At 58.3% G+C, this 11,616-nt stretch overlaps 1 protein-coding gene across 1 annotated transcript in view; it reads left to right on the forward strand.

Moving 5' to 3' along the window:
• The window catches only part of TRPM2 (transient receptor potential cation channel subfamily M member 2), a 51,361-nt gene that overhangs the window by 31,104 nt on the left and 8,641 nt on the right, over positions 1 to 11,616 (forward strand). The window contains exons 13-25 of the mRNA XM_018051946.1: positions 1,344 to 1,481; positions 2,741 to 2,870; positions 3,039 to 3,184; positions 4,007 to 4,119; positions 4,493 to 4,706; positions 5,187 to 5,305; positions 6,118 to 6,250; positions 6,745 to 6,916; positions 8,829 to 9,012; positions 10,049 to 10,230; positions 10,451 to 10,583; positions 11,263 to 11,350; positions 11,512 to 11,596. Of these exons, the coding sequence (XP_017907435.1) occupies positions 1,344 to 1,481; positions 2,741 to 2,870; positions 3,039 to 3,184; positions 4,007 to 4,119; positions 4,493 to 4,706; positions 5,187 to 5,305; positions 6,118 to 6,250; positions 6,745 to 6,916; positions 8,829 to 9,012; positions 10,049 to 10,230; positions 10,451 to 10,583; positions 11,263 to 11,350; positions 11,512 to 11,596 (1,837 nt within the window). The remainder of the gene's footprint in view (positions 1 to 1,343; positions 1,482 to 2,740; positions 2,871 to 3,038; positions 3,185 to 4,006; positions 4,120 to 4,492; positions 4,707 to 5,186; positions 5,306 to 6,117; positions 6,251 to 6,744; positions 6,917 to 8,828; positions 9,013 to 10,048; positions 10,231 to 10,450; positions 10,584 to 11,262; positions 11,351 to 11,511; positions 11,597 to 11,616) is intronic.

Below are 11,616 nucleotides of genomic sequence, written 5' to 3' on the forward strand. Positions count from 1 at the left end.
TGTAAGAAGCGTTGGTTCAACCCCTGCATCTGGAACAGCCCCTAGAGGAGGGCATGGCAACCCACTCTAGTATTGTTGCCTGGGAAATCCCATGGACAGAGAAGCCTGGCAGGCTACAGTTCATGGGGTCGCAAAGAATCAGACATGACTGAAAGGACTTAGTGCGTCAGAATGTTGTCTTTAATTGTAGTTTTATTTGGGGAGAGTTGTATATGTCAGGTTCTGGTATCAATTTTATGCTAGCTTTGTAAGAACATTGGGAAGAGTTTCTTCTTTCTCTGCCCTCTGGGACAGTTTATGTGGCTGAAGTTCACTGCCTCTTACACACTTGGCAGAATCCCCTGGGAGTCCAGCAGGGCCCAGTGCCTTTTTGGGTAGTAATTCTGATAACTTTCTCTTTTTCTTTCCTGATGGTCCTGATGTTTAGGTTTTCTGTCTCTTCTCAGATCACAGTGATTTTGTTTTCTTCCTGCTAGAAAATTATGTACTTTCTTCAGGCTTGCAAATCCGTGCATTGTCCTAGGTGAGCTGTGCCAAACCCCTGAGACTGAAGCGGCTGCGGCTCGGTTCTGTACATTCGTGGTTCTAGTTTTCTTGATTCCAGTATATTTACAGTGCCTAGTTGGAAAGTGCTTATGAAAGTCCCAAGTGGAAACTCATATTGAACCATGTCTGTAATTTAAGAAGATGAATTAATTTTTCTTTCTTTTTTTTTTTTTCATAAAGATGAGCCTTCAGACAATTTCTGAAATCACTTAAAGTGTAGTTTTGTGTGTGATGTGGGAAATGTGTTCTCTGGGAATTGCTTCCAGAAGATGGAATTGTCTGAGGATGTGTTTGTTTACTGATGGGCCAGAAAGCCTGGAATCATTGTAGACTGTATCACTGTAGACTGCGTATGTCTGGGGCCAGGGGCCTCCCACTCACACGTGGCTCTGTCTGGTCCTCCTTGCTGGTCTTCTCTGTAGGAGACACTGCAAGTTCCCTTGAAGAGGTCACAGCATGAATCTATTAACAGACTGTCTTAGAATTTTACTTCATAGATGCTATCACATAAGACTAAGGAATGTTGGGATGCCTGGCGAGTAGCAGGGGTCTACAAACGATGTAGGTAGTAACTGAGGGTTGCACTTTCTGGGTGTTTCTTCATGTCTCCAGAGTGGTGCTTAAGAGACCCCAGTGTGCATGAGTGTTCATGAGAACCATCTGAGTGTTGTTGGAAAAGTGGCTCTCAGGGCTCATTCTCCGAGGATAGTGGGGCCGAGCTCAGGTCCTGCACCCTCAACAGATGCGCCGCCCCCCCCCCCCGCCAGGTGGGGGCGCTGACTGTCTGCTGATCACAGGTGCAGAGAGTGAGTCGCCAGTCCTTGTACAAGCGTTCATCAGGCCAAGCTACCTTCACCATAGATCCGGTCCGGGATCTTCTCATTTGGGCCATCGTGCAGAACCGCCGGGAGCTGGCAGAAATCATCTGGGCTCAGGTCAGCAGACTGCAACTATCAGTGGACCAGTGACAGGGCTCCAGCCCCATGGCTGCCCGGGTCAGTAGACTCTGTAGGCACGTTCCACCCCTGGAGGGGCTGCTTCTCTTTCCACTGATGGTTGGGGGGCTCAGGCATGATCTGTTACTAAAATGGGTGCTTCCCAGATGCTGTCGCCTGAGGCTGTTGCTGGGCTGTCTGGGAACTCCCACCAGTCAGCTGGGCGGCTCCTGGTAACTGGGCCTGAGTATGGCTTTATTTTCAATGAAGGGGACTGGCCGGGCAGCTCCTGGTCACTGGGCCTGCATGGGACTTTATCACCAATGAAGGGGACTGGCTGGGTGACTACTAGGCATTGGGCCCACATGGGGCTTTATCACCCATGGCGGGGACTGGCTAGGCGGCTCCCTAAGAAGCAGAACACTGCAGGCCAGGACTCCCCGCATGGTTTTCCTTTATTTCAAGCTGGCTTTCCTCTTAATAGGAAAGTAAAGTTTCATAATTTTTCTCAGAGAGGCCTTGCTTTTCTAAGTCAGCATTTCCAGGCTGCTGTCAGAGCTGGCTCCCTCAGGGTCCTGGCAAGGCTCTGGCGACACCACCCCCCCGCAACCCTCACCAAGGTTCTTGGAGGTATGCCCTCTCTCAAGGTGCTTGGAGGAGAGGGTAGGCGACAGAGCCGGCCTGACTGTAGCCTCAAGTATGCCCCGTGGGCCTTATTGGCCAGAAAAACCAAACTCAGGTTTCCAGGCTCTGACACCAACCCCTCACCCAGGCCAGTGCTGCCCTCAGAGCCAGGGCCTCTGGACTGAGTATTGAGAGCCTTCTGTGAGATTCTCTTGGCCCCCCTCTGGTGCCTGGGCCTGGGGGTGCCACCGAGGGTGAGGCCCTTGGCCTTGGACAGGGCCATGTGATGGCCAGGTCCTCGTTTCTCCTCTTTGGGAGCGCTCCTTGCATGGGGTTGACCAGATGCCTGGAGAGCTCTGGGCCTTGTGCCAGCAGGGCTGTTTGAGTGCCTGTGTCCAGTCTGTTCTTGGGGAGCAAGGGGGCTGCCTGGCCTGTGCAGGAGCCTGACCACCAGCAGGGCTTGCCTGTGACCTGGGGTGAGCCCAGAGGTTTATGTGGGAGGAGCCACACTGAGTCCTCACCCCGCAGCCTGTGCTGTCTCAGGGCCTCTGTTCTTATCAGCCTGGGTGGTGGCGTGTTGGGGGTCCCGGGGCAGGACCATCCAGAGCCTCATGGTGGCTCCCCCGGGAACCCAGAGCCAGGACTGCATCGCCGCAGCCTTGGCCTGCAGCAAGATCCTAAAGGAGTTGTCCAAGGAGGAGGAGGACACGGACAGCTTGGAGGAGATGCTGGCGCTCGCGGACGAGTATGAACAGAGAGCCATTGGTGAGCTTCTGGGGCCGCAGCCTCAGACCCGGGCCCTCATGGGCGACCCTGGGGTCCTTGCCCCATCCCTGTGCACGCTGTGCTGTCTGGAGGGGCTGCACTCTGCCGCTGTCTGCAGCTTCCCCTGGTGAGGATCCGGCTGCTGTGACGAGACCTTCTCCCATCCAGGGGTCTTCACTGAGTGCTACCGGAAGGATGAGGAGAGGGCTCAGAAGCTGCTGGTCCGCGTGTCGGAGGCCTGGGGCAGGACCACCTGCCTGCAGCTGGCCCTGGAGGCCAAGGACATGAAGTTCGTGTCTCACGGGGGCATCCAGGTGATGTTCTGGGGGCCTCCTTCCGGAAATACCTGCCTTGGTGCTACAGGAGCGGATGCAGCCTCTTATGCACATGGACAGCACAAGAGGTCACTATGTCAGTTCCTGTGGGGACCCACGGATGGCGCCGACCATCGGTCGCCTGCTGTAGACAGGCACACCCTCTCCTCACTGTTTGCCAAGGAGAAAGCCGATGCTGAGTGAGAGCGCCTGGTTAGTTGTGAAGGCGGTGGCTCACCTCTGCACGGGATGGATGTCCCTACCTGGGAGCCCCCAGCAGGCCTCCAGGGCCAGGCCTTAGCTCCCCTCACCCCTGCTACCTGGGGTCTCAGGAGGGATACATGGAGGTGGCGGGACATCCTCCTGGAGCAGCAAGCACAGGACACTGCGGCGTTGCCTTGGTGATATGAAACGTGTAGTGCACCGGGGGCCCCTCAGAGCCCTGGCGCTTCCTTGGAGCACAGCCTCATCCCGTCACCACATGCTGAGTTGGCCATGCTGGATCCCAGGGGCCTGGTGGGGAGGAGTTCTGCCCACACTGCCCACCCCCAGGGAGAGCTCAGGGGGCCAGCTGGTGAGAGTGGGGCAGGAGGACAGAGCCCGACTCCGGGGAGCCCAGTCCTGCCCCCAGAGCCTCTTCCTGGGCTGGCAGACTCAGGACCAGACCAGAGCTGCCCACTGCGCTGCCCATCACATCACCTGTGGGCCTAGCAGAGCGCCGTGCTTGAGCCTGCAGAGTCGCTCCTCCTTGGGAATCTCAGGGAGCACAGGGTCAGGGCGGGTGGGGGGCCCATCGCCTTGAAACCCGCCCTCTGTCCACAGGCCTACCTGACCAAGGTGTGGTGGGGCCAGCTCGGCGTGGACAATGGGCTCTGGCGCGTGGTGCTATGCATGTTGTTCTTCCCGCTGCTCTACACCGGCCTCGTCTCCTTCAGGTGCCGGCCCGGCTGTGGGGCCGCTGGGGCTTGGGGCCAGACCTCCTTTCCCAAATGCCCCCTCTGGGGGTCTTCACTGCTGCCACCAGTCCCAGGATGGAGGGGATTCATGCTGGGGAGGGGTGAGAACTGCTGTCGCCCAGTATCCACCTGGGGCGAGTCGCACCATGGCCTGAGGATTTTTGGATAGCCCTAAAGGAACCCGAGGGCCCTTCAGGGACCTCTTTGCAGGGCAGTGTGGCTGAGCCCCTACCACAGCCATGCGTGCAGGGTGGGTGGCCAGCCGCGAGTCCTGGGCCTCCCTTCTGTGGTGTGACCCATGGCTGAGCTGGCCCTTCACGGCCGTGGTCTCCCCTGCCCATGTCTTCCACAGGAACAGGGGGCAGCAGGCGGAGGGGGGCCTGGCCCGCGTCCGCGCCTTCTTCAGCGCGCCCGTGGTCGTCTTCCACATAAACATCCTGTCCTACTTCGCCTTCCTCTGCCTGTTTGCCTACGTGCTCATGGTGGACTTCCAGCCCCAGCCCTCCGGCTGCGAGAGCCTCATCTACGTCTGGCTCTTCTCCCTGGTGTGCGAGGAGCTGCGGCAGGTGGGCCAGCCCGCTCCCACTCCACCCGCGGACCCTCCTACCCCCAGGAGCATCCTGGGCTCGATCACTTTCTCACGGTGGCCCTCGGCCCCATGCCATGCAGTGAGCCCCACGTGGGCGCTGAGAGCTGGGCGAGGCCTCTTGGAAAGTGTGGCCTTTGCTCTGCTAGCCACTTCCGCCCTTGTTCCTCCTCCACCCGAACCCCTCAAGGCATTGGTTTTTGCTTGAAACTCTCTTATCACCCCAAGGGTGACATCACTGAGTGGTGTCCTGGACTTTGTGAGTCCCTGGCTCCCCTGTGAAGGACACTGCAAAATGTGGGGGTCCCCTCTTGGGAGGGGAGCTGGGCTCAGCGGGGGCCACCTCTCTGGCCAGCAGCCTCTCCCCAACTCTCAGCTGCCCAGGAAGTGGCGCCGGTTTGCTGGTGGGGAACTGAGAAGGATGACCCACAGCCCCGCGTGTCCGTGCTCATCCCTCCAGCTCTTCTATGACCCCGACGGGAGCGGGCTGCGGAAGGCGATGCTCGTGTACTTCAGTGACTTCTGGAACAAGCTGGATGTGTGCGCAATCCTGCTGTTCATTGCGGGGCTGACCTGCCGGTGAGCGGCCTCCCCTCCTGCTGGCCCTCCCATCCTATCAAGGGAGCAGCCCCTACAGGGCTGGGCTGGGGTGAGGCTGGGAGCTGGGGCCCCTCGCGGTTTCAGCACCTCTCTGGATATGTCTGTGCCAAGGGTGCCCTGCCCACTCGGAGACAGGGAGGAGCCGGGGCAGAGACGCGGGCTCTGTCACCATGGGGAGCTGTCTGGTGGGAGTGCCTGTGTCCCAGCTGAGGGCCCTAACATCTCCACAGCCCATCAAAGCCACATGTCTGCCCTGTGTGACCCCTTCATGAGCAGGAGGGGCTGGGCCAGCCTGCTGCTTCCCAGGGTGCCCACGAGGCCCAGCTTCTCTGCCTGAGGCTGGGCTTCCAGGCCCTCCTGGAGGCTCTGCCCCTGAACTTACACCCAGTTTTAGTGCTTTGGGGTCTGGGGTCACACTGGGGCTGGGGCCAGGCCTGGAGCAGCCAGCTGAGGCCCTGGTCCCCGTCAGGCTGTACATGGGGCCGGGGCAGCTGGGCAGGGGTTAGGGCCAGCCCCGGAGCAGCCAGCTGAGGCCCTGGTCCCCGTCAGGCTGTACATGGGGCCGGGCAGCTGGGCAGGGGGCTGGGGCCAGGCCCGGGGCAGCCAGCTGAGGCCCTGGTCCCCGTCAGGCTGTACACGGGGCTGGGGCAGCTGGGCAGGGGGCTGGGGCCAGGCCTGGGGTGGCCAGCTGAGGCCCTGGTCCCCGTCAGGCTGTACACGGGGCTGGGGCAGCTGGGCAGGGGGCTGGGGCCAGGCCCGGGGCTGCCAGCTGAGGCCCTGCTCCCGTGCAGACTCGTGCCCTCGCTGCTGTACACCGGGCGCATCATCCTCTCCCTGGACTTCACCATGTTCTGCCTGCGGCTCATGCACATCTTCACCATCAGCAAGACGCTGGGGCCCAAGATCATCATCGTGAAGCGGATGGTAAGGGGGGGGCCCGAGGCAACCTGGGGAGGATGGTGGGGGGGCCTGAGGCAACCTGGGGAGGATGGTAAGGGGGGGCCTGAGGCACTCCAGGGTGGATTGTAAGGGGGGCTCTGAGGCACCCTGGAGCCATGGTAAGGGGGGCCTGAGGTGCCCCGGGGCATAGCACACCCCACAGGACCCCAAGTCAATACTGCTTCCACACCCTAGCATGACCTGTCTCGGGTCTTGCCTGAATGTTGCCTCGTCCAGGCAGCCTTCCCTGATATCCACAGCTCATTCCTGATCCCTGTTCTTGGGTCATGGTCATGACCCTTCCTACTCCTCATGGGGTGCCCAGTGCCCCTTTAGGCTGTCCCCTGGAGCTCCTGGCTCCATGCAGCCATGCTGTGAGGGTTGATGGAGTCTCATTCACTGCAGGGCACGTGGGGACCCTACTGTGGGCAGGGACAGTGTGGGGTGGTGTGGCTGCAACTGGTGCCCCCCTCCCACAGATGAAGGACGTCTTCTTCTTCCTCTTCCTGCTGGCCGTGTGGGTCGTGTCCTTCGGGGTGGCCAAGCAGGCCATCCTCATCCACAACGAGAGGCGGGTGGAGTGGATCTTCCGGGGGGCCGTCTACCACTCGTATCTCATCATCTTTGGGCAGCTCCCAACCTACATCGACGGTAGGAGGGGCCCTGACAGCTGTGGGAAAGGAGGTGCCACCCTTGTGGGGTTCCTCCAGGGTCACAGAAGTGGGAGGAGGGGAGGACTGGGCACATGCCACTCGCTCAGCACTGCCTGGGGCTGTGGCTCCTGAAGGAAGAGATGGGTGCACTTGGGGGCCCATCAGTTGAGTGGGACAGGCATTAGCTGGCCGCAGCTGGGCTGTACCTTGCAGCTGCAGGGAGGTCAAAGTGGGTCGGGGATGTGGCCTGGGGCATCAGCTGACACCGCCCCCCCCCCCATTAAATGCCACCCGATTCCTTCTGTTCCTCCCACTGCAGTCAGACATAAGTCTTCCTTTTCTGAGTGGAGAGAACATAGTTTGTTCTCTGCCACGGCTTCACTGAGATTAATTCACATACCATAAAACTCGCGTGTAAAAAGTGGCCATTTCCATGGTTTTTAGTATATTTACAGAATCTAATTTTAGAATGCTTGTTCCAAAAGTCACCCCACACCCTTTAGTAGTCACCCCCCCCACCCCCCAAACGCAGGTGACCTGTCGTCTACTGTCTCTGTCGCTGATGGTGTTGTTCAGTAGCAAAGACGTGTCATGATTGTTTTGGCCTCTGGGTCCCATGGGTCCACATGAATTTTCAGGTGATCTAATCAATTTCTCCAAAAAAGACATCCAGGATTTTCAGTATAAACATGGGGTTTCTTCCACTTATTTAGATCTTTAATTTCTTTCCATAGTATATTTTATTTTTCAGTATGTAAGTTGTACTTCTTTTGTTAAATTTATTCCTAAATGTTTTTATTCTTTTTCATGCTGTTGTAAGTAGAATTGTTTTATTAATTGGATTGTTTACTGTATAGAAAAACACTATATTTTGTATATGGAACTTGTATTCTGAAACCTTGATGAATTTCTTTATTAGTTCTAATAGTTTTTAGGTGCCTTTTGGGGGATTTGCTATGATCATGTCATCTGCAAATACTTGTTCCTTTCCCATCTGGATGTCTTTTTTTAAGTACTTAATTTTGGCTGCACGGGTCTTCAGTGCTGCGCTGGGTCTTCAGTGCTGTGCTGGGTCTTCAGTGCTGTGCTGGGTCTTCAGTGCTGCGCTGGGTCTTCCCCGCTGCACGAGGCTTTCTCTAGACAGAATGAGTGGAGGCTGCTCCCTGGTTGCAGTCTTGGGCTTCTCACTGTGTTGGCTTCCTTCGTTGTGGAGCACGGGCTCTAGGATGTGGGGGCTTCAGTAGTGTTAGTTCACAGGCTTAGTTGCCCCGAGGCATGTGGAATCTTTCTGGACCAGGGATTGAACCCATGTGCCCTGCATTGCAAGGCAGATTACTAACCACTGGACCAGAAGGGCAGGCCTTATCTTACAGAGTTTTAAAGGCACTGAGTATATAGTTATGTTTTGTGATATTATGTATCCCTTACTTTTCTGCAAATGTGGAGCTGTGTTTTGGTTTGTAGTCACATGTTCCAACGTTTCTGTGTTGCCTCTGCAGCACTTTTCCTTTCTGATGTCTCCCTTTTCTTTACGACAGTTGTTCATTTTCTCTTTGACGTCTTTTCTGCCACATTCTGCTCCCAGGGTTAGGACCTGTGACTTAGATGACATAGTCTCTCCTGTGGATGACACACCCCCAGGAAGTACCCTGGTGGGGTGCCTGGATCCCAGGGAGGCATGTGCCAGCCTGGAGTGCAGGTCTGGCTCTTGGGCTTTCCTGGCAGCGGGACTTCCTGCCCGCGAGGATGCTTGGTGTAGATGGTCAGCCCTTTCTGGCTTCCCTCGGGCTTGAGCTGACAGCTGAGGTCACCCAGATGTGCGGGGCTCCAGGCCTGTGAGGTCATTGCCCAAGGGCCCCTGTGACTCCACGTGGCTCTCTGGACTCACTTACCCCCTCATTCCGACCCAGGTGTGAATTTCAGACCAGACCAGTGCAGCCCCAACGGCACGGACCCCTACAAGCCCAAGTGCCCCGAGATCGACCAGGCGCGTCAGGAGCCCGTGTTCCCTGAGTGGCTGACTGTCCTCCTGCTCTGCCTCTACCTGCTCTTCGCCAACATCCTGCTGCTCAACCTGCTCATTGCCATGTTCAAGTGAGTGCCACGTGCGGGGTGCACACCCCGCTGCCTGCCCCCACCAGGGTGGTGTGGATGGCATGGAGCCTGGGACCCAGGACCTGGCTCAGCCCGGGCTGACCTGGTGACTGTGGCATCCAACCTGGGCACTACTGCTGGGGGGCAGCCCACGGGCCCTGTGCTCAGAGACCATGGGCGGGGGCGCTGAAGTCTCACTCTTCCCACCCCAGCAGAGGGAGGTGAATGAGGGGCAGCGATTTGGCTGAGTTCATCTCTGGTGGTGGAGGCGTGCGTGTCATACTTGTTAAGAATCCTGTGAGGCAAGACGACCTGTCTTTGCTCTCCATATAAAGCAGGCGCACAGGGCCAGCCCTGACTGTGGTGCCCAGGAGGCCGGCCCTGTGGCTCAGGGCATCGCCACCCCCTCAGGCCCCTCCCGGCCTCTGCAGAAAAGCCCCTGGGGCTCGTGGCCAGTTTGGGCACTGTTTCTCTTCTCTTCATCAGCTAGGGTGATGAGGTCACCACTTGCTGACTTACCGTGTGCTCTGAACAGTGAGAGACCCTGCCCTGGTGCTGGGCTATGATAGACAGAGGCCAGAGGCCCGACGGGCAGCGGCTGTGTCTCAGCCCTGCCCAACCTCCCTCCCCGCCTCCGAGGACCTCTGTCAGGGATCCGGGCCAGTTGACCTCTACCCACACAAGACACAGGATGTGGAGAATGAGCATGTCGGCCTGTTGAAGACACTGTCCCTTCTGTTTGTCAGATTTAGGGGAATCAGACCCTTTTCGGGTCCAGTGCAGGACACCATCCATCTCCCAACACATGAGGGTCTGTTTTGTTTTCTAGCGAGGTTTATGGGCTCTAAAATCTAGGTCTTCTTTCTTCATTCTCTGGGCCCCCAGGGTGCTCAGCTGCCTTTCCTGTGTCCGGGTCGCCCTCCCTGGCGTGCCTTTGTGGGCCGTCATGGCGCACACTCAGGCAGTGACACAGTTGTGCATAACCCAGCTTGTGTGGCCCGTGCTCGCGGTAACTAGTGCTCCCCGCGCCCCGCAGCTACACCTTCCAGCAGGTGCAGGAGCGCACAGACCAGATCTGGAAGTTCCAGCGCCACGACCTGATCGAGGAGTACCAGAGCAGGCCCCCCGCGCCGCCCCCCTTCATCCTCCTCAGCCACCTGCACCTCTTCATCAAGAGGGTCGTGCTGAAGATCCCTGCCAAGCGGCATAAGCAGTTCAGTAAGCTGTCCCTCCCTCGTCCCCAGAGCCATGTCTGGGGTGCAGCTGGGATTGGGGGGCAGCTCCTCTGAGCATCCTGGAAGCTCAGGGTTGGGGAGGGGACATGCAGTCTGCTCAGGCTCCCGGACTGCCGCCAGCCCACTGGGGTTGGGTGTGGATGGGCTCTTCCGCCCCTCCCTGCGGGGCCCCCAGTGGGTCAGAGGCTCCCCTCCCCGGACAGAGAACAAGCTAGAGAAGAACGAAGAGGCGGCCCTCCTGTCCTGGGAGATCTACCTGAAGGAGAACTACCTGCAGGAACAGCAGTTCCAGCAGAAACAGAGGCCAGAGCAGAAGATCCAGGACGTCAGTGACAAGTACGGGGCCGGGGATCTCGGCAGGGCTGACGCTGCAGCCCTGTGGTCCCTGAAATGCCTGTCACTTTGTTGTGGAGCAGGAGGCTCTGGGAAAAAGCGGCTTAGAAACGCCAGGGGAAAAGACCAGGGTATTTGGATGGATGCTTGGCTGTGGAAGTGTTCTTCCTATGAACACAGGCCCACTTGGGTGCAGTTCCTACATTGTAGCAAACTAAGACCAAAACCAGCAAACATTTCCCAAACCACAGTGTCCCCTCCTCCTTCCAAAGTCCCCACCGGTGCCCGGAGGCAGTGTCCCCTCCTCTGCCCAGAGGCCGCTCTGTCCTTCCTGAGTTTGTGACTGACAGCCTGTAGGCATATAGAGGTAAGGAACCAGGTGTGTGTGCTCTGCACACCTGCACCTCTGGTCTGGCCATACCCCTGGGCTGTTGGGTGGCCCTGTGAGCCTGGGACATCGCTGATGGCCCATCTTCCCCCTGGGCCACTAGGTGGTGCTCATTCTCTATGGAACCGTAGAGTGTTAATCCATTCAAATCAAGAGGAAGAGGCCTGAAACTAGAGCCGAAGGAGCCTGTGCTGCTGGATGTGATAAGCTGCCTGCCTGCAAAGGGCACCAGGCTCTCTCCACTCATGCCCAGACCCCTGGCCAGCCGCGGGACTCAGCTGTGTCCTCTTGCAGGGTGGACACCATGGTGCGCCTGCTGGAAACAGCACGTCTGAAGCAGTCGGGCGCCGTGGAGCAGAGACTGGCCTCCCTGGAGGAGCAGGTGGGCTTCGGGCTGGGACCTCTGTTTCTGGGCACGGTTCTGATGGCCCTTCTGGCCAAGCCCCGGGTGTCGGGTGGCTGCCTGGGGGAGAGGGGGTGGGGAGCAGGGCATCCCGTGTGCGGGCACCTATTGACCAATCTTGTTTTGAACGCGCGTTCCAGGTGGCCCAGACAGCCACAGCATTGCACTGGATTGTGAAGGCCCTGAGGGACAGTGGCTTTGGCTCAGAAGATGTCCCCACTCTGGGTGAGTGGGTGGCTGTGCCA

This window comes from Capra hircus, chromosome 1 (assembly GCF_001704415.2).
Source record: "Capra hircus breed San Clemente chromosome 1, ASM170441v1, whole genome shotgun sequence".
Lineage (NCBI taxonomy): Eukaryota > Metazoa > Chordata > Mammalia > Artiodactyla > Bovidae > Capra > Capra hircus.